Genomic DNA, 25,107 nt, shown 5'->3' with positions numbered 1-25,107 from the left:
GTAACCCTTGAACTCCCAGATTTGGACAGCAATGTTTTCAGTGAATACGCAAGCAAACTTAAGCATGCCTTCTGGCAAGCAAATGTCCTGGACAAGTAGGGCTCAAGACTGGGAGCTAAAGGTTTCAGCAAAGTCATTTTCTGGAAAGTTTCCTTTCTCCCCTTCTTACTCCCTCTTGCATAGTAAACATTGTTTTTTTCAATTCATTTAAAAATTTTGTAAATTCAGCTTTCTTTTCCTGAAGCTTATCCTGCGTCAGATATTTAAATCCTCATGATGAAACTGCAGTAGTGGCTTAGTGAACTTTTTGTCCATGAGCCAATGCCATATAACTATCTGCCCAATCCATTTGTAGCTTGGCAGGTCTTGGCATACTTTTGAAAGTAGTCCTCATTCCTGGGCAGAGTCACAACAGGTGGTGAATGTCTGCTATAGAAGCTGGAGCAGAACACTTTGGGCAGTTCACTGGGTCCACAGATGTTGTACCACCTAGGAAGGTGTAAGGGCCATCCCAGCTCCACAAAGAGGTGTTATTGTGCAACTATTCTTTTTTTCAGGGTTTCTACCAAGTCGACATTTCCAAATTCCCCGAGTTTTCCAGGTTTTCCCTGAGTGCCCTTGCGAAATTCCCTGAGTAATGCAGAACTATGTTTTATGTCAAGACGGGCTGAAACCGTATCGCCCGATGCTGTCACTCTAGTAAGCATATGAACAAAAAACAAAAAAAGCGACTTAATACAATTTGCATACTAAGAAGTAGTGTTTATGTTATTCAAAGAGAATAGAAGGGAGGGGTTAGTAAAATGCACAGCAAATAAGATGTCCTCGAAAGAAATTGCAAATCGAGCCGGCCATTCTCAAATACGAATAAAAAGGAGATGCATACAGAAGCAAATATTTTCGAATATGAGCTATTTCTATCAACTGATATAGCAAGCTCAGTGGTATGAGGCCCGAACTTTGTCACAATTGACATTCTCTCTCAACAACTCGTAAATCAACCTCAACTGTTCTGACTTACTCTCAGCCCGTGAACAAATTGAGCTCAAGCTCCTTCAAAACGGCGGCAGCACGCTTCCTTTCCCGTTCATTCGTCAATGCATAGGTTCTTTCTGTTCTCGTCCTCCTTCTGCCACTCGTTCACCCGACGGACCATTTGAAGCATCTTCTTGGTCAGTTGTACAGTCAACGTCCCATTTTTCGAACTGCCTCGGGGAAGCGAAAACGTCCGAAAAATCGGCCAGTGGGAAAAATGAATGCATGTCATTTACTGCCCTTAAGGGCTAAAACCGTCACAGGCACATTCGAAAACGCTCTGAAGGCCTATCGGTGCACGTATTTAGGCATATCGGTGCTCGTACTGTGACAGGAGATACCGGGTGCACGCGTGTAAATGAAGGAATACATGCGGTGTCCCGTGGCAATAGCCCCTTCCCACGCTTGTTATGCTTCACTGCAATACTTTTGCGTATGCTTCACCAAGTAACATTTCTGTACAGAGGCGAAGCTGACTTTTGGAAAGCGGCTTTATGCAACGCACTGTGTTTGCCAAGCTAAGCCAATCGCGAGGACCACAAAGGCGGAGTCAGTGCCACTGCTGACAGCAGCGAATTCTTTCAATGAAAACACTGCACCTAACGGCACGCTTAACAGCGAACGTCGAAGCAGCTAGGTCTAGCGTTGCCGCAGTGGTGGCTACGGCTGCCAGCGGATCTGCGTGCGAGAGCGCTGGTTCGAGGCGGCGAGGTAATCAAAATGGCAGCGGTGGTGGCTTTGATTAATGCGGTTTCGGACCTGCAGTCACGGAAAAAAGTCCAGAAAATCGGACGGCGAAGGGTTCTTGCGTCCGAAATTTCATACGTTCTGATACATTGACTCTATGGGGTACGTGGTGGTGCCGCGAAGCCATCCAAATTATCGGGCATCTAGAAAGTCGGTCGTTGACTGTACACTGGCAACTCCTCCAACCGACGACAAGGCATCAAAGACGATTCATTACGATTCCTGTCTATTACTCGAGCCAGCATTACCGCGACTTTCGACCCTTTCAATAAAATTACAGCTAATTTTGCCTGATAGAAGCACAAATCCCCGAGTTTTTTCCAGGCTACTCAAAATCCCTGAGAATTCCCGGTTTTTCCGGTTGGTAGACACCCTGTTTTTACGTGCCAAGCAGCTGACCCTGGTGCTATAATGATGTGAAAATGTCATGACAAAGAGCAAAAAAGTTGCAAAGTAGATCTTAAAAATATTGCCACATTTTTTACTGGGAATTCAAATGTTCAATCTTCCAGTGAAGTGGTTCATCAATGAAGGCCTTAGCATTGATTTGTTTACACACTACTAGAGGGAAATCTTACCACCATGGGAAATGTTTGCAGTACATGACTTTTTCTGTAATTTAGGGTGGGTTTGTTGAGAAAACGTATTGCAGTTTTTTTCATTTGTAGTTCAATTGCAGTACATGCTTTCCCAACACTTAGAGCAGTTAAGGGGTCCACATCCACAATTTGCCATTGCGTAATTTTTGGAACATTAGCATTTTCATGTGTATGTGCCTACAAGTGAAGGGGTGTAACAGTCGCCATGCAAAATTTATATTTTGAAAGATCTTTTACCACACTAGGAAAGTCATCAACCTCATTCAGCATTGGAAATTTGAATTCTCATGTAACAAATTTACATTAAAAAATTTGCTTCAAAGGCAACTTGCATATGAAAGGTGCTTGGAGCAGGAAGTTTGTGCAAATCCATGCACTAGTCTTTCTCATGCTCGTGGAGCTGTCATACTAGCAGTTCATGTAGATGCTAGCGCCATACTTCTAGCACACTAAACATGTAACTAAGTGCAGATTGTGTGTGTGCTTTGCAGGAGTGCCTCTTCCAACGTGTTCATGGCTTGCCAAGTGCAAGTTGCTGTGTTACCTTTTCACTATACAGGGGTTGCTGTGCACACCAGTCAGACCTGCACATGTATTTTCCCCCAAGTTTAATGTGGCAAAAGTAATAGCCCAATGGCTAAAGCTAAGACAGATGGCTGCTTTAGCTTACTGTTCGAGTGCATGGACATTAATCAGTTTCAAAAAAGGCAGTGGCTGCAGCACCCTTCTGCAAATAGGGGATCTCCAACTGTCATTAACAGCGTCGAACACATCATTGATTTCTGTATATGAAATCCGGCTTTTGCAACATGCTTGGAATGGCATTTTTTTAATTTTGTGTAGAACACAGTTGAATTTGGAAAAATAATGGGTAGCATATGATGTTGATACAATAACTGTGGCACAATTTTGTTGTACACATTTAGATGCTCGATCTACTGCCTGGTTGGTCGACAAGCACAATTAATGTACTTAGACCAATCAATTTAATACTATCTTTACCAAATGTATTTTCCGAAATAAAAATTGCAATTGAGCACAAACATGCGCAGTATTCCTTATAGTACGCAATTCATTGCTTGCTGAAAACAAGGTCCGCAATGTTCTCCACTACATGCTGCTGTGGAGAAGTGTGTGCATACCTAATTCATCACCATTCAGCTCGCATAGTTCGCACCTCGCAAGTTTGACGACTATTACTACTATTTTGTGCAGAATGACTATATTTGCAATGTTTGACATAGTAGTTCTGCGGAAACCCGCAAGGTGGAGAGAATTGATAAAGGGAAAATCCGACATCCACCCGCTCGTAGCAATTGCTACAAAGGAAACACACATGGGTTCCTCGAAAGAAAAGCCTCAAAGTTGAAGAAAAATTCATCCTGGTCCGGGACTCTTCTGCCATCTGCTAGCAGACTGGTTAGCTCAGATGGTAGAGCGGCTGCCCCGGAAAGGCGGTGGTCCCGGGTTAGTGTCCCGGACCAGGACCAATTTTTCTTCAACTCTGAGGCTTTTCTTTCGAGGAACTTTTATGGGTTTCCTTTGTAGCAATTGCTGTGAACAGGTGGATGTCCGATTTTCCTTTTATCATATTTGCAATGTGAAGGCTCATTGGAACTCCTACCTGGCAATGGTTAACTGAACAATGTAAAACCTCAAAGCCAAGTGCTTTTTGCTGTCAGTCATCGACTAATGCATTTTCAATTTTGTGCTGCGTACAGCAAAGAAAAAGCATTGCGAAGTTGTAAAGCTGCTGAGCCAATTGTGTCAAAAGGGCTTTTCGACAAAGCAAGGCGCAGTGCATCACGAACTCATTGCTTCGAGTCTACATTGACTAAAAGTGTGCAAGTTCCGATTAGTTAGTGTGTGCTATCACCATATTTAGTAGTGCAAGGCCCGCACACACTTTGGAGCATGAAAATTTGGAAAAAGTTGCCAATTGTGTGCATACCCGTGCGCTGGTTAATACCTGCAAGCCACTTCAAGATTGTACTAGTACGCAATGGAAAAAAAGCTGACTAAATGTGTTCATAGCCTGCTGCCAGTGTCTGCATTCATTTGCATAGCACTTCATGCTCAGTTCAAGGCTACTGCAAGTAGCTGTAAGCGTGCCTCTTTTAAGGCTTGTACACTGAAAATATTTTTCTTAAAGTATGGGCCTTACACTAGTATAGTGTATACTGCTGCATGTACAACATTTGCTGTTTGAAAAAATGTTAACTAGCTGTTGCATACACAGCAGACAAAGAGCATAGTACCTGTCTTTTTGATATGTCTGTATTTATGATTCGTTAAGCTCTGAGATCTAAGTTACTGTTATTGAATTCTGTGTTTTGCAAGTGATATGATGCAAGTGGTTGAGGTAGTAATGTGCAGGCTGCACTGAAAAAAGCTCGATCTGCAATGTGCAATTGTGTACACAAAGTATGAACATTCATGAGGACATTAGATTCATGCATTTTCTTTTCAGACAACACTTGAAGATATGTGTACAGACAGTTTTAATGCAAACAAGATCACAGGCAGTGTGGAAACACAGCACGCACAGCGGCCATAAAAATACACATCTTTAAAGCGACACATGTAAATTATCTTTGCAAGAGCCAACCTTCAATTAAGTTGCGACCAACACTGTAATGCACAGCCTGAAGAACCGATGAAATCAGGAGTGGCACACCTTGCAGTGCTCTTTGGAGAGAATGCACAATGCTAGGAAAAGGTTCCACAAAAGGGCAGGAAAGGACCACTCTACCAGCACTACAAAGGGTGCACAGAAGGCTGTAAATTAAGCTTGCAAATTTTGGGCTCACATTACATGTGTGCAATAATTTTAATATCAATAGCCACTTGCACCTGTTCGTTCGTGAACACAGCCAGGGACTCCAAAGTTGTGCAAAACTGCCTATTATGATATGTCGTACCAAGATACAGCCCCAATGGCAGGTAGGGAGGGAAGGGAAGCAATAGCCACATTTCATTAAAGCCACAATCTTGATTGACCACATGATACAACATCCCAAAAGTATGTAATCAATGGAAAAACTGCACATTTAAGTGTCAACAAGAGTTGGGAGTCAAGACAACAAATAGACTCGAATAGATACTGTTCGAACAACACTGACAAAGCATAGGCTTTAAAGAGTTGCACGTAAAGGGAATGTCATTCGAGCACAGATTGAAGACATGTTTAGGAGGAGTTGGGCTGGCAGTGCTAGTCCCAAACCCCTTCGCTTCAAAGCAGCTTCCAGACAAGATTGAAGTACACAAATTTCCTTTGACCACCATGCAATGTTTTCTTCACGCTCCTGAGCAGCCTGCAGCAACAACAGATGTCCGGGCCCCATGTTCAGCAAGCTGTTTAGCTTGCATCTGTAAAGTATTTAAACACAGGCTCCTTATTTGTATGCCAAAGACTACCGGCCACAGAAAAGCACAAAGAATGCCTTAAGGTGGGAAGCACAAGAACTTGACATATAGGCAGCACATGGCAGGTTTGCAAGGAAATGAAATTTGCCTTGATAGCAATTTTGAAAGCAAGAAGTCATGTTGGTGAGAGATTTATTCCCCTTTCTTTAAGCTGGTCAAGAATTGGGCTTTTTATAAGGACTAGCCAAAGCATAAGCAAGTCATCAGGCCAAAGCACATTCAGCTGAATACGACAGTTATGTAGCAGCAGTGATGTCGGCACTGGCTTTATTTCAAAGTATTTAAAGAGGCCTTGAGGATGCTTAAAAACCACACACAAAGCAGGTCAGTGCTGTTAAATGTACTGCCACTACGAGTCTGTCGTATCTTGCTGAGGCACATTGGCCAACAAACTAAACCAATTTGCTCTGGTTGTTCCTCTGGTGTAAGAATCCCGTTCAGCACAGTGTTCTGCACAAGCTTTCTTTTTGCTAGTTGCTACCCCTCAGTGAGCGAAGGAAACTTTTAGTACACAGGACTTTTAGTAAATTGTAAGGATAGCCAGCAAGTACTGGCAAGTTTGCAGGCATGGAGTTGGTGTCTGCGTGTGTGTGCATATCTGCAGGAGGCTGGTTTCTGCGTTCTTAAATACCCACCTTCCCACAAATGTATCTAGTGCTTTCATACTTTACTGCTCAACTTCAGGATGTTCTTGGGAGTTAAGGATTTGATTCATGGTGTTTAGTCCCAGAGAGACACTGAGGCTCTGAGACACTATGGTGGACTGCCCCAGATTTCAGCCCCCTGAAGTTCAACTTGCAATTAATGTAAGCACGCAAACATTTCTGCGTCCCTATTGGAAAGTGGCTGCCACAGGCAGGTATCAAACCCAGTTTTGTGCTTGGCAGCAGCTATAGTCAGTGAGCCAATGTGGAGGGTACACCTTCAGGAGACTTTCTGGTACATTTTCAGTGAAATACATTAAATTATTACATTAAAATACAGTAAACATTTTTGGAAAGTGCTTTGTGTTGCCAGCAACCTGGTTGGTTGAATTCTGGTTCAGAGTAGACAGTGTTCCGCATGAACTTGTTTGTTGCCACTATTCTTAGCGAACACAGGAAATTAAAATATCCGTTGCAATGCAGTCATCAAGGCTGTAATATACACATCTTTCATGCATATGCAAAACAGCCTCATATCTGATCTTATATACTGCATGCACTTTATTATGTTTTGTAAACTACTGCACAAATTGAAAAAAACTTGTACTATCATATAAATGTAAGTGAAATAGCTGCCACAAAAGCCGACGCAGGGAAACTGTTCATATGGAAACTTGTGAGGTATTTCAATGACATCCCTAAGTGATCTTAAAACCTAATGGAATCACTATATTGGTTTTCAGATGGAGCACAAGTGTATACTACAACGATTCTATAGGCTACATACCAAGGACGTCCCCGGGACGTCCGTGCAAACAAAGAAATTTGAACCTTGCAAGGATACCCCCAAGAGGTCTTGTGTTGTCTGGGTAATGTGTGTTGTAACCAAGTTGGGAAAGATTGTTAAGTACTTAAAAACAAACACAAATAACACTGAAGAAAAACTCACTGGCAGGAGGGGTCTGTTCCTCTTTGGCATCTTTCTCTGTATCCGTACTCTCACCCGAAGGCACAGGGGCCTTCCCGTCCTTTGATTCCTTGTCTTTTCCCTTTGACTGAAGGCAGCAATTGGTAAATGTTTATAAACATTGTGCATAAAAATGAAAGAAGAGATCACATCACTAGTAATGACTTAACAGCAATGGTATTGCCATGCACATAACCTTGACATGCACTGCTACACATATAATGAAAACGTATAAATGCATGACAGTGGTAATTTTCCTATGGCAGTACACATGCATGCACTAGGGATGGCAACTGAACTGCATGCATATGCACAGTCAACCATAAAATTTTTCGGAACATGAAATCAGAAAAAGCTGAATATCTGCACAGCCCCTCACAACACCAAGTATTCACATCAAAAGCCTCTACCAATATATATGAACAACATTGTGATGTTCGGTTTTACTGACTGCTGTTACAGGCTGCCCGGAAATTGAACGTTTTCCGAGATCCTGTGGTCCATAAACTTTTGTGGTTGACTGTACCTTTAAACATTCTCCAAAATTAAATCCTAACCAGGTAACTAAATCTGCGTTGAAAACTGCAAACAGTGCAAATGTTCTGTCCCTGTAACAGTACTGTGAAGCATGTGAATGAGCATTAAGCAAGATTTAATTAGAAATTCTGATACTGACTATTGCGAAGCTTGCGCCACAATTTTTTGTAGCAATGAAAATGCAACTTGGCAATGCATGAATGTATATTCATTTGAGAAAGAGGAATGGCCACAAGCACAAGGCCTGTTACTTAAGGTGCGACATTTGTAATATCAAGGTAAGTGAATATAGGAGCAGGAGAGTTTTTTGCAGACCGAGTTGCACCACATGCACTGGCCTGATCCCGATTAATCCTGACTGAAGGTCCCAGCCGGCGCCCATGCATTTCTATGGGCATAAGTTTTAACGTGACAGCGTTAAGGGCCCTGTGTCACAGAAAATCCAGCATCAGTGTCGGCGCTGATGTCCGTACAAGGAAAATCCGTGTGGTGCATAGGCGTTACTGAACTAATTGAATTTCAAACGCATTAGAAAATTCGTAAAGTATGAATTACAAGCTATAGACAGTGTTGGTGTGTAATTTTAATGTACGAGAAAACAATTCTGTTACACGGAAACTCAAAGCCCTTTTCCAGCTGCTGTTTGAGGTCCGTCTTAGTAAAAGCGGTGCACCCCACACGGTTCCTTGAAACCATCCACATGGCACTTGCATCCACAGCGTCTGCCATGGGGGGGAACAAACAAAGAACCAGAAAGCTCGCCTTCGTGCATAGCATTCGCCACCAGTGTTTCCAGGAAAACATTATGGTTACATAAGTTGCAGTTGCTGGGAAGTGCGAGAAGCAGTTGGGGATCTTTGAATGCTATCGTGTTCCACTCTTGAAGGCCAAAGTTCGTTATTTTGGCCCTAAAATTAGTCTTTGCCAGATAATTCAAGCTTGACCAGTCAGCATGCACGCACCTGACCCCTATGGTGACCCCAATAACCACCCCTTTACTGGCAGTGTCTCGGCAGAGCTTGGGGACAGTGACTGCATTGAACATGTGTCAAAAACTCAAGTCGAAAATTACGATTTGTGGCCTGCCTTAGGAAGATTTTCAGGCAACAGTAGCTCACAATGTCAGATTACAGTATTTGCCGGACCATAAGGTGCATCTTGTTTTTGCATGAAAATTGAGCCGAAAACTACACTCGAGGCCTTTATGCTTTGCTGCATAACACTGCTGTATTGCGGCGAAGCCGAGTTCAATAAACCGGCCACCACTGTGCAACACTAGACCCTAGCCCATTTTTCTTGCTAAACGAACAGCTGCACATTAATTTCTGCTTTTTTTAAGAGCTTTAATGTTATCTCTGCATTAGTTCTCTACTTTGGACACAGAAAGTGGGTGTGCATTTGATTTGGTGGCATGTTGAATATGGAAAGTACTGTCAAACGAATCAGCGGTGCATTTGGACGTTTTCTGCATCTTGCTTAAGTTGACCGACCGCATAATTATTTGTTTCAGCGGTCCCATCAGGGTCAGATTAACTGAAGTCGACTGTAAAGGCTTAACCTCAGCAGGATGCAATGCAGGAACATTTACGAAATGTCTGAGCAAACCACATTTATGTGCAACACCAAACTGAGAAATTATATAGAGTTGGCGACGCTCAGATTTCCAAGATTAGTCTGTTTTCTATGTCTGATATTTGTTGTAAAGTGTTATTCCTGCAGGAATCATTGAACCAGAAAGGGTTAACAGAAGGCAAGTGGACGAAGATTCAAAGGGTTATATTAGAAGGTAGTCTAGCTGAACTGTGGTACGGCTCGTGCAACAGCAGTAATGGAAGAGGCAAGTGTCCTGGGATATCAACAAGTTGATATCGCAAGAAATATTCGGCAAGTAATTTGTAGTAGTACACATGTCAGTGTCCCAATGCACTCAAGCCTGAATGAAAACTTCGCTGCACCAATGCTTTAATGTGTTCCGAGTTCAGAGTTGCAGCAAAAACATTTGTGATGGCAGCTTCTGTAGCAACCACAACCTTGAATTTACTGGGAACTTATTGCAACATTGCAGAGTATGACCAATTACATCGCAACAGGAGCCTGTGACATGAATGGTGATATGTGAACAGGAGAGTACACTTGCTGCACTTGCCAGGTTAGCTAATAGCAGCAATTGTGCTCATCAAGTCCATGCAAGTCCTCATGTAGGCTCCTGAAGAGCTGCAATGCAGAACTACTTTGATGAACTGAATAAAATGCCCGTCTATTACATAAAGGCAACCGAATTTCATTTGATTGAAAATGGTTACATCAAGGTTCTGCCCAGCTCAACCGAACATGTAGCTAATGGAAATACTTTAAAGTCAGTATCTGGACAACCCTAGCATGCAACTCACTGACTTGCTGTCGGATTACCAGAATTTCACGAAGCACAAAATTCAAAATAAATGCAAACTCACAAGGAAAGAGGTTAGTGCATTGTTGGTAACCACTACCAGTCAGCATTACATGAGCATGCTAGTGTTAGTGAGGAAATGAGATAACTGACTTGTGCTCACTTTGAGACTAAAACGGCGTGGGTGTGCGTCAGGTGTGCCTACCTTCTCTGGCTGGGGTTTGGGCTTTGGTTCCAGGCTGGGGTTCAGCGTCAGCTTACCAACATTCTTATGGTCATGCATCTTCTGCATGGCCTCTGTCACCTGAGAGAAAAGAATGTCACCATTGAATGATGCTACAAAAACTGCCAGCTAAGCATCGATAATCAGTTGCCATTAATGCACAGAATAAACAGCTGCTATTGTATGTGGCAACTCGCAGAACACATGCGAATGAGCATGCCAGAACTTTTCACCCATGTAAGGTGGCCAGGGTGAGGTAGTGCTTATTGTAAATGCAGTTTCTTTAGACATACTTATAGGTATATTCACTTTTCAATTTTTCAATTTTTTTCACATAGATTTTATTGTAACTTTCCTCTCCTATCTTTTCTCTTAGTCTCTCTCACAGTTGCGGAACAGTTCAGGTGTCCACTGGGAAGCAAGACAGTTTGGATGTCTGCTACCCTTGATTTGCCTTCCTCCTGTCCTTAATACAACAAACTACTACTAGAGATCAGTTTCTCAGATTGCCTGCATTTTTTTAGGAGTGCTTTTTGCAACAATGGCACCTATTGTTTTCAGCAGTACTTCAAGTTCAGCAGCTTCTTTGCCTACCAAGCCACCTCAGCTAGTTTAGTGAGCAAAAACAGTGATCATAATTCTAAGTGCACGGCAAAGTTCACAGGAGAGTTGATTGACATTCATTTTGCTTTAAGTGCAAAATGGATGTAACTGCAAAAGGCAATGCCTGCTTAGATGCTTTTATTAGTGCAAGCAAATATAGTTGCTCAGTACTATGAAACGCTGAAGAGAGGAAATAGTGAAATGTAAGCAGCGTAACTGCTGTTGAAAACAAATCCATTGTTACATCAATTTTTTTTATGTACGCTAAGTTATTTTGAGAAAATTTAATAGTCACTGATGTATTTGAAGCAGAGGTGTTCTTATAGCTTGAAGACAAAATTAAAATATCAAGAAGGGGTATGGCTTGCTTAAAAAATTTAACTATGGGGGTTTTAAGTGCCAAAACCACTATCTGATTATGAGGCACACCGTAGTGGGGGACTAATGTGATTTGGACCACCAGGGGTTCTTAAGATGCACTTAAATCTAAGCACACTGGTGTTTTATCTAAGAACACTGGCATGCCAGTGGGGATAGAGTTAATACTGTAATTTTCTTGCAAAAATACCAATTGATGCGTGATCATTAGGAGGGAGAGAATAGAGCAGGTGAAACCAAACAAATGGCGAGGTACTGCAGGAATGTTTCACAGCATAAGGTTCAAATATATAAAAGTATGGTTTACAGTAAACCACAGTAAGGATCTAATAAGTACATGATTATTAGGGAATTGCTGGGCAAAATTATTAAATTCAGTATTCGCTGTTTGCAATTGCATTCATGAGAATAAGGGCAAGTGCTGCCTCAACCACTCCAGATATAAATTAGATGGGAACCATGTGTGAAACTAACATCGCATTTTTAAGGCAATTATATTTTTGACACTACAGGAATAAGGAGAAAACACGTACGTCTTCAAAAGCCCAGGATGAGTCCACAACAGGAGTAATCTTTTTCTGCTCGTAGAGGGAGAACACTTTGGAGACAACTCCCTTGACATAGTCGTGCATGCCTTGTTGGTAGAGGAGATGACGCAGGTTGAAACCAGAGATCACCTTGCTCTCTTCATAAAGCTTGATGGGGCTTACTTTATCAACCTGCCACCACTGCAGAAGAAAAAGGAAAATTTCAACGACTTCATTAGCCACAATTTTCAGCATAAAGGTTGAATATATAAAGATTCCCTGCTGTTATTTCTCTAGGTTACAAGAAACCCTTGTGGGCCAGTCGATCTGCTTGATGGAATCAAGCAGCAACAATTAAATGAACGAGACAGACCATAGTACAAGCACTTGTTTTATGGTTTTCATTGCTGCGATTCATTCTGTGTAGAGCACAACTATTGCTGTAATACCTGTGAACTACCTAACAAATAACTGATGCCCAGAGTCAAAGATCAAACCATTAATGAGGAAGCAACCAAGATTAACACAACCTCAAATTATTAATGAGATCATCTAACATCCATCGCATAACCAGCAGCCTTACCACAACAAAGCAGCTACAAAGAAATCTCAGTTTTGGCTTTAACCTAAGATGACATAAATTTTGGCCAATTTCATTTCCAGTAACAGTCAAAATGCACCACCACACACACACACTTGTAAGGTTTTAAATGCCAAGACAAGGATATTATGAGGCACACTGTAGTAGGGTACTATGAATTAAGTTTGATCCCCTTGGGTTATTTAATGTACACCCAAGGCACAGTGCATGACATTTTTGAATTTTCCCCCTTTGACATGTGGCCACCGAGGCCAGGAATCAAACCCGTGATTCTGTACTTAACAGTGCAATGCCATAGCTGCTAAGCCACCACAGCAGGTTGCCCCACACTGTATGGCGAACTGCTAACATGCCATGCATGGAAACTGCTATATCAATGACCTTGCATGCACAGGCCTATAAACTTATTACAAACAATATAATGTTTCGAGTATCGACTTCAAATCATTAAAGGTACTCTGGGACCCCCACTAGAATGTGGCCTCCACTGCTGGGATCAAACAAGTGACTTCATGCTCAGCAGCGCACAATAGCTACTGAGATACCATGGCACAAAACAGGTACACAAGCTGCCGAGAGTTAGAAATTAAAGCACTGCAATGTACTTTTACCTGCAGAACGACTTATCCAGAAGAGTTGCACAATACACACAAACCTGCCCAGAACCTATGTATAATCTTGCTATTGTCAATGGCAGTCCTGTACATTTTTTCTATATAGCAGTATGCAAAGTACAGTGCACCTAGTGTACTGCACATGATACCATGAGAACTGCTGTGCATGGTCAAGCAGACATGGGGGACTGCCCTGTTAACTTGAAGCTGCACAGCAATCAATGACAGTATTTCCCAAATGAAAGGCAGTCACAAGGGGTGTTCTACGCATGCCTGCGCATGCCCCTCTTGAATATACACACAAGATGTGGCAACACAAAATATTGTTGGAAGTCAGCACAGTGTATGTTCTCTCAGAGACCTTGTCCTTCACGCTGCAACTTATATTTTATAATGAATTACCAACTAGCCCAAGCAACCACCCTAGTTGTCCCAGTTAACCTGGACGAAGATTTAAAAAAAAAAAAAAAACAAGCGCTAAATCTTTTTCATCTAGTATCATTCATTATCAGCATCACTTTTCATCAGCCAGTATTTTTTTCATCACAAAGTATTAATTGCTCTTAATTAGTGAACTTTTTAATTATTACTTGAATCACAAACATCAATTACAAAGGTGTAGGGCACCTCAAATAACCTGAATCAAGCATTTGTTTCGTGCTCAGCTTTGCCTCAGTTTTTCAGAGAACAAAAGTGCGCAAAACATCTAAAATACGAAATAGATAAGCGCTCGCGTACCGCTACTCAAGCACTCCCAAGTGCATAGCCACGGATACATGACTTTACTAGCGGCGGCAGCTCGATACAGGGCTTCATGCTATGTGATGGTCACGGCATCATGAGAACACGCCGCTGATGCATTGATAAGTGAAGCGGAGCTGTAGGGAGGGAGGGGGGATTTGAAACCAGGAAACCGTGACAGCGCACTAGAGACCAATTTTGCCCACTCATTGTTCTGTAGATAGGTGCGCCTGGAACGTATGTTCCTTTTGTTCGCTTTAGCAATAGAAACAAGCCTTGCACAGGCTACGTCCATCTAATGCATTTTGGCAGATCTGTACAGCCAGCATATGCTGCTGTCGATTACACAATTTTTGCTCAACGTGTCAGTGCATAGATCATAACGGGAGATGTTAACGGTACCACGCCAGTGACCTGCTCTTCAAGAAGACAGTCGTAACCTTCACGAATGATCAGAAGGCTAAAATGATCCTGGCTCTGGGGGCAGCGCACGGCAACAAGAGGAAGCCAGCCAAGCTATTCTGGATGTGGCATTGTGGAGAATAGCTTAGTCCATCAACAATACTTAGAATGTGCAAAGTCCTTTGCGAGATGGGTAGCTTCACAAGAAAGCAACAAAGGACTGCGGCAGTAGTTCAAAAAGCGAAAACTGATGCTTTGGCATTCTTTGCTGCTAACCCTCACGGCAGTATGTGCGACGCTAGTGCGGATGTTGGAACCTCAAGGTCATTAGTGTGGAGGATTTAAAAAAGGTTTATTTAAAGATACGTTACAGGCCTCTAGAGGCATTGCGTAAAATTAGAATATACACTCAGAATATTTGCAGACACTCAGATTAGAATATACACACAGATTAGAATATACAATAATTAGAATAGATGTGTGAATACATATACAAAATGTGTAGGAAATGCACTAACATACAGTAATGTGGTGTTAAAATTGTACAATGGACAAACCAAATGCTTTTGAACACAAGAGGTCACTCAAGAAATTTTCACAAAGTAAAATGTAATGAATAGAATTACAGAGCGAGCAGGACATATTTGGCTATAAAAAACAGTATTCAAGGGATAGTAGCACTTTAATAACGGGAAAGGCAAGAAAAAAAATGTTAGGTTCTGTCGAGTTTGAAAAATTAGTTGTTGGAAGACTCCGGAAATTTTCTCGGTCACCCTAAGCGATGGTGTTACGAAGATTGTTCCAAAGGTGAATGGCTCTTGGAAGAGCGGAGTAGTTGAATGAATTAGTCTTTCCATAGATGCGCATGAAATTGAACCGATTGTACAATCAGTGTGACCTGAAACAAGTTTCAAGAGGCAGAACTGATGGTGCTGTATTATGGACGTATTTATAAAATAATGATAGCAGGGCTATTTCACGACGATCATGCAAGGGCTGTAGTGAGAGGTCGAGTTTAATTTGAGTTATGCTTTTGTTAGTCATAACGTGAAATAAAACGTGCAGCCCTATTCTTAAAGGGCCCCTCACCAAGCCCCACAGCAAATTTTGGTTGTACTCTGGAAGTTGTTACATGTCCTCTAGGGAGTGTTCTGCCATAAAAATTTCATATTGGCTCATTCATAGCCAAGATAGAAATTTCAGTGCCGTGAACCCATGATTTCAGTAGGCGGGCTCCACTGCCAAGCAAGACTCTCCGATCGCCCCGCCTAGCCTCCGCAAGCGAAATTCCTTCCGTGCGTTCTCCCATACCGGACCTCGAGGGTCGGGCGACGCATACGTCACAAGCCCCGCCTTCATTTTGTTCTCGCTTTTTCGGCGCTACGCAATTCCGCTGACGGCGTCGTGCGCAAGCTGTCTTGTTTCGCACAGCACACAATTTTGTGTGTTGTGCACAAGAATACATGACTAGCGGTATAATTCAGTGCTACATGAATAATGAGGGAGAACAAGCGGATCACAGAGAATGATCACGCGCTGGAACATGGTAGAAAATAGCGTAGTTTCGGTACCTGCGCATGCGATTACAAGCAGACGAAGCAGAAGTGCATCTTTCCTGCTTCGGTGCGAAGTAAAACAAAAGCATGCAGGCATTCTATTTGTGTTTTATTATTTATCTAAACTTCAATTCGTCAATGCAAGCAACAGATCAGACGGATAACAGAAGTCGAATAAGTCTCGCGTCACCACGAGCAATGTCACACTGCTGACACCAGTACGTAGGCGCAGGTATACGAGTATGTCATCCTCCAGCTTTGAGCGCGGCGGCCACGAGGAGAAGGGAAAACTGCGTTTGGTTTGAAATTTCAGATCTTTCTGCGGCGTGTAGCATTTTAATACTTTTTAGACACGATCGTTATCGCACAATGTATGCTCTGCGTTTGTCAGCTGAAAATGGCCAGACATGGTGAGGAAGCCTTTAATAGATTAGAGTTTTTCGGTCAAGTATTTCTGATGGGGAGACCAGACGGATGTGGCGTATTCAAGCTGAGGTCGAACAAATGTTAGATAAGCTAGTGTATGAATGTCTTTAGTGGAATTATGTAACTTGCACCTTATGTACCCTAATGATCTCGAAGCATTGGCACAGATGTATACCATGTGCGTCGACTACAAGCGAGTTGAAGTTAGGTTAACACCACGACATTTATATTGAGCATCATGCAAAATATTGATGTTATTTATGTAACAAAATCAAATGGCAATGTGCTCGAAGGTCAAACGCTTTTGAAAAGTCTAGAAAAGCACAAGCAGTTTGTAGATCCTCTTCCATGTTAGTATGCAAATCACTTAATTCTAATAATTGCGTCTCACCAGAGAAGTTTCTCCGAAATCCGTGTTGATTAGAAAAGAAAAATTTGTTGGCTTCCAGGTGACTGTAGACATTGGATGCAATTACATCTTCTAGCATTTTGCAGCATATAGATTTGAATGATATCGGATGGTAGTTTTCTGGTGCATGTTTATTACCTCACTTAAATATGTGTATGAGCTTTGCTATTTTCCAGTCTGAGGGCAGCACGTCAGCCTCTAAAGATTGCCTGAAGATGCGAGACAATATTACTAGATGCTATGAATGTTTTTCAGAATTTTAGAATTAATGCCGTCAATGCCACAAGATGTGGTTAGCTTGAGGTTATTTATGAGGCATGCGACACCTTGAACTTTATTGGTTTGCTCGACCAGATTTACCATTGGTTATCTTAATGAAAGGGACATATTGGTTAACCAAAGCAGACATCTTATTCCTGAAGAGTATCCAATTCTCCACCGACCAACTATAACATGACTGTAACAGCAGGTGGGAAAAGAAAAATTCCGAATATGCACCCGTACCACGTGCATCTTCATCAAAAACTTGAAAAACGAAATTCTGTAAAGAGACTTGACCTTGCCAATTAGATTTTTACGAAATGTGAAGAACCAGACTTTCACTCGCGTGCTTTGGATGGACGAGGCTAATTTCTCCAGAAACGCACAAGTTAATCTTCACTAAGTGCACTACTGGAGCGATAGGAATCCCCACTGGCTGGCACAAACATGACACCAATACCAGGGGTCGTTGAATGTGTGGTGCGGTATTTTTGATGGCAACATCATCAGACCCATCTTTTTTACACTAATGACGCAACGCTACATCGACATCATCGAGGGCCCAATGAACAACGTCTGTTGCAATGTTCCACTTGCACACTTTCAGAACACCTGGTTTCAACACAATGGTGCTCCTGCGCATAGTAGTAGTCAGTCTTGAGCTTGGCTCAGCAAGCTTTTTCCTGGACAGTGGATTGGCCAGTACGGACGTGTACCCTGGCCTGCAAGGTCGCCAGACATGACACCGCTGGACTTCTTGTGGGGCTACGCGGAAGATTGCGTGTATAGCAGCAAAACTAGCACACAGGACGCCCTAAAGGCAAAAATAAGCAGAGTTTGCCATAAGATTCCAACGTCGTTGGTCAAAGCTGCAACAGCATAAGTGTTTGAAAGAAGCAAGTACTGTATTTCTTCAGATTGACCTGTTTGAGCACGTGCTATAAATAGCAATAGAAAATAACCAATCAAAACTGGTGTAAAATGTGACTAACGCACCTTTATGATATCACCCTATCCTTGGATAAAAAAAGCTTGCAACAAAGATAGAAATAAGTAAAAGACTTGCCTTTTTTCCGGAGTTCAAGAGACAAAGGGGAAATGGCTAAACCAGTTGCACCTTTGGGTGCGTCTTTGTGGGTGGCTGAGATGCCTTACATGCTTTTTGTTTGTTTTATTGAAATGAATTCCTGAGTAGCTCTTTGTTATTCCTATAGCTGCCTTTTTTTTTTCCGTGCTCCTTTGTGCACTTTTTTTAAACGTTAGTTGAATTTCTTTTGTAGCTTTGTTTCACGATATGTGAAAGTTAAAGCTATCCCGAGTGCCTCATGATCGAGCACAACATCCTTGCGTCCGCAGATGCCGACTAATCGCACCACGCTACTTAGGTCGTGAAACCTCTCGAGCCATTCTACATGACGAACCCTCGTACGATGCGAGAAATGAATGCAGCCGTATATCTTCCAAAAGTTGCTTGGACGCGCCCGAGTAACAGTGTGAGAGTGCGCATCTTTTTCATAGTTCACGTAATTTGCGGGCTTTTGTTTTTTTTCTCTGAAAAACAACCAGGCACACTTCAGCACCAAATAAATGCTTGATCCAGAGGTTATTCAAGGTGTTCTACAAATTTGTAATTGACATGTTTGCAATTCAAGCAATTAGAAAAATGCACTAATTAAAAGCAATTAATACCTCATGATGAAAAAAATACTGGCTGTAAGTACACACGACTGCCGCTACTATGCAGTCAGTACGATTTCTCTAGAGCTCTTGGGTTTAAAAATATTGGTCGAAGTTAACTGGGACACCCGGTATATTGAGTCACCACATAGGCAGACTGCTTGGCATGATCAGTTGTGGCAGCCAAGTGATGAGTACACCTAATGAAATTGGCATAGATTCCATAATAGTGGGGAACTCTGTACTGCAAAAGGTCAAAACTGCAGGATGCTGGGCGAAAGGCAGGTTTACACAGTAGCAAGGTAAGTTGATTGTACATGGGTAGTGGATTTAGCTTTGGCAAGCTCAGGTAATTCTTATGCAAGGGGAGGAGGGGGGATGCAAGGCATATAAATGGTCCAGGCAGGACACTGGAGATGAAGGTAACAGGCTAATATGGAAATTGTGGGGGTTAGTGTATCGCAAAGCAAGCTGCAGGCTACGAGAAACTATGCAAGATTTTGAATTTCAACTACATGGGATTCTTAACATGCACCTAAAGCATAGTACACAAGAATTGTGCCCTCATCAGAATGTAGTGGCCACCACATCCACCAATCTGACTTTACTCATACTCACCAGAACACCAGCCACTGAGGCATTGCGGCAGTAAAAGGTTATGTGTAACAATCCCAATTATGGCCATTTTGCTGAAGTATATATCCCTCATAATCTTCAGGTAATTGTTTCGAATAGAAGAATTGGTAGGCAGTAAATGAACTTATGAAGCATATGGAACATTTAATAAGTGAAGAACATTGATTTAGAACATGCAACATTTCATGTAATACAATACTCACTGCTGCACTAACGATTTGACAATGTGGAAAGCGCAATATGCAAGCACAGCTTACCGATTTGGCGAAGCTGAAAAAGCTTTTTGTTTCTCCAGCAACAATGCATGATGTTCCTGCAAAAAGACATTTTAGACATGGATGTAAGAAATGTAACACATGTATATAGAAAAATGTATAAATGGGCAAAAAATTCCTAGAAATCACTGAAAGCTAAGCAGCAAGGTTTAACCAACTTTTGAGCAAGGTGGTGTTGAATATACAAGCTCAATAAAAAATTAGACCCCAAGTTTTCAAGTGAACAGCAAGTTGATGCACCGGTTTATAAATTTTCCACCATGATTCCATCCACAAGCAAGTCAAAAGACCTATATAAGTATCATCACTGATTACTCAGTCAACCAGTAGGGCTTAATGTCAGTACTGGAAAGCCGACACACGCACGCACACGCACCATAGAGAATGTATCTTCCCAAGGGCTTCAGGAGACTGTAGCCTTTCTTGCAATCTTCACCACAAAGGCAATCCAAGACTAGATCCACTCCATCAGGGGAAATCCTGCACAAAAAAGAAAGAAAGCTCTGGTAAAGAAAATGGGGTTATGCATGCATGCTCATGCCTGAAGGTGAGACAAGAGGCTTAAACATGATGTTATATGGTCAAGTGGACGACTCTGCATTTGGAACTTATGGTGCGATTATGCAAAATGATAGGTGGCAACCAGTGGGAAAACAAGCAATGTATAAAATTTGACTCCTAAAAATTGTCAGTTAAATCTGTAAGAACTTTTGCAATTTATGTTCTGACACAGGTGCTGCATGATTTGAGGAATGAGCAAGGACTCCTTTGCAGTTAGGAATAGCACAAGAAATGAAAAATAGTGGGAGAAGTTGAATACTATAGCTAAACACTAAAATGTACATAGGAAACTTCCTGTTGAATTGAAAGCTGAACACATTTTACTTTGAATTCAGTAAAAATTCATCACACCCATAAAACACTCGTTCAGCATGCATAGGGGCACCAACTGGTGGGTGCAAGCTTACCATGCACAGGTGCATGTGCTGTACAACAGAATGCACAGGACTGTTTCTATGGCTAAAGAAAGCATCGATTACATCGCGTTAAAAAAAGGGGGCATTTTGTGACAATATATCCTGAACTGCAGTTAAAACTTGTAGATAAATGGAAATATGCAAGCATATTACCCCTTATGTAACACCCCTGATAAAGGGGCCTCTAAGGAAATAAACCGACCTGATTGAATTAGCAGACAAACATACCAAAAAGTTACCTTCCGTTTCATCCGTCTTCACTGTCAGAGTGACAGAAATTGTAGATGTTATACATCTGCCTATACAGCTGCCTTATTTGAGTCGTATGTACATGGTGCCACAAGAATTCAGCTGGTGCACTTGCAGAGTAGACAGAATATTAAAGGTGCTAGTGCAACATGTTGCACATGCCTTTCAACTTTGCATAAGCTCAATAGACAGTTTTAGAGCATTTACGGTTTGCTCCGCTCAGAACAGTGCGTCTTGTAACAGCGGGAACGGCAGTGTGTGTGCATGCAACGCTCATTCCAGCAGTGGATTGCAGAACGCTGCATGCCTCCACCCCACTATGGAGACTACTGAGCGGAGCGTCAGTGTGCATCCACTTGCTCCTTTAATGTTTTGTAGCCAAGCTGACTGCACGTCAGTCGAGTCTCTGGGAGATGCGCTTCTCTGCAGCCACTTTAGCGCATGAAATCCGAGCGGAGTGGAGCTGAAGCAACACTGCTAAAACTAATGAACCGACATCTGCAGCAGCCCTTTAAGCACAAAGCAAGCTTCTAGTCAGTTTCCTTTGAATCACTATAAACTATAATTGCTCACTGCAGCGGCATGAATGACTGATACAGCCAAATGTCTTCTTTTGAAGACATAGTACGAACAGTACGAATATTCAGACTTTTGAATAGAAATTGCTATTCAATTCATATATTTTTGTCAATCATGAATATTTGAACAGAACAAACAGTCAACTTCAAATAGTTATTTATTGAATTGAATAGCAATGAAGGACAAGAATATGTTTCAGTCTACCAGGAGAACGACTGATGTAAGTGGATACACGTGCAAATGATTCCACTGTTAGAGAATCAGTTCTCTGAACCCATTCTTGAGTGAACTCTTGGAGGAAAGGGAACTTGGGTAGAAGTGACCACTATTTAATTGGGCAGCCTATAAATTTGTCTCTGTGTGGGAAAAGCATTTCATTATTTGGTTAATCTCAGCATGTTTAAGTTCCCTTAAAATGCTTTGCAGTGCTGTAGCATTGCACTTAGCTCCTTCACCAAGCAGTACACTACTGCGTGCTGTTCCTTTGTTTCACTACTGTCACTGTCTTGGTGCACCAGATATCAACTTTCCCTTGTTTCTCATTTACAAGCTATTCACTAACTCCACATCCATATGTTGAAGCCATTAGATGTATTTATGTAAAAGCCTTTTGTTGCTCAACAGACTCCCAGCAACATTTATATTTGATTGTTTAAAAATTAAAAATTATGGTTTTCAATTCCATAGTCAAAGGTTGTTTTCCCTGAACATTCGCAATCGATTGGAAAATTGTTATTCGAGCACCCGGGCCCCTAAGAAATACTGAAGTGCCTGAGGCAATTCTGGCTATACTGGAGAGTCGTAAGAATTTCGCAAGCTCTCATACATCCTCTAAATGCACCTACTCAGTGACAAGTGCAGTCTGCAAGATGCCATATGCTATAGCTGCCAGCAGGTGTACATGATGGTACGATGGCAGCATCACCACAGCTGCACCATGCCAATCTGACTAGTGGAAGAGCACACTACATAGTGCAGGCAGTGCAGTGAATGCTCCATAAATTAAAGGAATTTTTTTTATACTGGAAAGGTGGTTGAACTTAAAAGAATCTGGTTGCCGCTACTTGATGGCAAGGCAGCTATGTGTCCAAGACAGCCACAGCTACTGGTGCTATGCTGCACAATGCTAGTGCGTTGTTCAGTGGTGCACTGCAAGCAGGTGGTGTGTGCCAACCTTTATGACTTAGCTTGAGCAAGATTTATTCCCAGCAAGCATTAAACAATGAAACCACTGTGCTATAGCACACCACTCTTCACACATGTTAGTACTTGCAGCAGTGTGCACAAAGGTGCTGCAAATTTTTATGCTATACTGCCAACGAAGCAGTTGAGTGTTTCAGCTAGCTAGCACTTAAAGGGACACTAAAGCTAAACAATAAATCAGTTCAGACTAATAAAGCATTGTTTGAGAACCCTGCAGACAGTCATATAAAAAAAATAGTTTGATTATTAGATGAGGAAATGAAGGTTCAAGTATCAGTATTTGAATTTCACGCCGAAACCCCGACGCCGCTACGTCAGTGACGTCAGTGATTCCAAAGTATGTTTTCGCATTTGGGCCGCGTTGGCTGGGTGAAGGTTCCCGAAACTTGCCATGTTTAATATTTGGTTCTTTAGAACACAATGTAGTCAATCTGTACCGCTATATATAATTAGTAGGCCCTAGAAGATGCCATCAAAATCCAAGACGTCACGGCCCCCAGGTGCGGGAACTTAAGTAGGCGTCGCCACCCGTATTTCGTCCTTGCGCTTTTTCTGGCTTACCAAACGTCTTATCGTTGTAAGAGTGGTGTTTTTGGTGTTGTAGAACGGTAATTTATTGATGGCAGAAGAAATCATTTCACTTTAGTGTCCCTTTAAGTACCTGCAAGATACCACTTCCCTTGGTCAGTCAACATGACTCAATGATGGGCACAAAGTGCAATAATGAGCTGAAGAGAGGCTTACTGGGCTGTCACCAAGGAAGGACACAAGGGTCACTTATTGTATTGAAAATTTTCATCCACGTGTAACATATTTGTAGTGTCATATGAAGCTGAAATAACTAGCAAGCAGAATGTGCAAACAAGCAAAACAAATCGCTGCTACCTTGGTGGTATGAATTACTATGTAGAACATTAATGAGTTAAGTAGTAGTAATGCATTTGTAGTGAGTGCAACATTGGAATGCAAATCATGTATGTTCCAAATGCATGCATTGAATGATGCATTTTGGGATTGTGTTACAGTATGCTTTTCTAGGATTCGAGCATCTACAGGGTACCAAATCCTAACATTGCATGAAAAATGCAAGTTTACTTCATTTGCAACTACATTAGGGAAATGGGCACAGTCATGATTGTGGACCCAGTGGTACATATGGCGAGCAGTGCTTCATGGGGGCACGCAGCCTGCTATACGTGCAATGCATGCTCGTGAAGAAGCACTAGGGAGGCCAATGTGGTGCCTTGTCAGATGAAGCAGTGACATGGTGAAGGGCTTGACAGAACCATGCGGCAATAGTGGCAATGGTGTATCGCCACTCTATAGGCAGCAATGGACAATGGAAAGGGATGAGTGACCTGATGCTTCAATCATATCAGTGAAATATGCCATTGGACTGAGCTCTTAACATGTATTTTGAAAAAAGTTTAATACAGTTAAAGGTGAATACCTAAAAAAGCTCTAGAATAAAGCCCTGTGGTTGTGAGCAGAGGATAGCTTCATTTTATTGCATACACTACAGCATTAAATAGGCGTTACTAATATATATATGTTGGGCTTCAACACTAGAGGCCTCATATTCGAATAGGTTTACAGTGAAACCTGTTTAACTTTCTAGGTGTCGCACCACTTGAGCTGGGCTTGGATGTGCAATGATTTGAGCCCATTTGAATATCACCGAGCGTAAATGTATGTATTGTGTTTTAGTTTGAACACAAACCGCGGAAGTGTATGAAATAGTAAACATGAACAAAATGAGCAGTTGCTATGCTACTTTTCTAGTTACAGAGAGTTGCTAGCACAACTGATGACATGGCAGTGGGCATGATTTAAGATATTTTAAATGCACCCAGTTGTGGTGTTTGATTTGTAAATGGCAATTTAACAATGAATAATGAAGAGGGAGGCATGAAGAAAGCACATTGAACTATAAGCTGCAATAACTTTTACAGAGCAAGAGTGAATAACGAAAGGTCTCTTGAACATGTATTTAGGGAGACCTTTAGTGAAACTGGTACACTCATCCAGAGCAAACTTAAAGTCAATGGGAGCACAAAAATGCACTGCACATACTTGTTGACCTCTTGAACATAGTCAGAGCTGTGGTCAAGGAGGTGAGTAACCAAGTTTGTCAAGGACTCGTGCTTGTTCTTGGAGGCAGTTCCAATAAGCGTCACATCCTGAACCGTCTTGCAAAGTTGAGCCACTGCATGTCCCTAGAAAACAATGGACATTGTCGAGTGCCATTTTCACAAGGCAAGTAGTAGCAGCAAAGACAAACTATACAACACAGTATTTCTGTAATAGCTAGGTATGTTAGGGATACAATTTTTCTGACGAAGTGCAGGTGGAATTATGTAATGAAGTGAGCCCATTTTGGTAAACCATGATAAAATAGACAAAAGCAGTTACCATGCAATGCAGCA

The 25,107-nt window shown here is 41.9% G+C and overlaps 1 protein-coding gene across 2 annotated transcripts in view; it reads right to left on the bottom strand.

The window, feature by feature from the left end:
• Positions 1 to 4,865: 4,865 nt before the first annotated feature.
• LOC126545583 (synaptic vesicle membrane protein VAT-1 homolog-like) overlaps positions 4,866 to 25,107 on the bottom strand; it is a 69,532-nt gene continuing 49,290 nt past the window's right edge. The window contains exons 4-10 of one of the 2 annotated variants that reach the window (XM_050193503.3): positions 24,755 to 24,897; positions 20,050 to 20,153; positions 19,656 to 19,711; positions 12,082 to 12,276; positions 10,508 to 10,648; positions 7,401 to 7,506; positions 4,866 to 5,750 (exon numbers count right to left, since the gene is read on the bottom strand). In XM_050193503.3, coding sequence (XP_050049460.1) covers positions 5,740 to 5,750; positions 7,401 to 7,506; positions 10,508 to 10,648; positions 12,082 to 12,276; positions 19,656 to 19,711; positions 20,050 to 20,153; positions 24,755 to 24,897 — 756 coding nt within the window. In that variant the 3' untranslated portion in view covers positions 4,866 to 5,739. The remainder of the gene's footprint in view (positions 5,751 to 7,400; positions 7,507 to 10,507; positions 10,649 to 12,081; positions 12,277 to 19,655; positions 19,712 to 20,049; positions 20,154 to 24,754; positions 24,898 to 25,107) is intronic. The other variant, XM_050193504.3, reaches the window with a different exon arrangement.

Source organism: Dermacentor andersoni, chromosome 1 (genome assembly GCF_023375885.2).
Source record: "Dermacentor andersoni chromosome 1, qqDerAnde1_hic_scaffold, whole genome shotgun sequence".
Classification (NCBI taxonomy): Eukaryota; Metazoa; Arthropoda; class Arachnida; order Ixodida; family Ixodidae; genus Dermacentor; species Dermacentor andersoni.
This window is presented reverse-complemented; position numbering and strand designations above follow the sequence as displayed.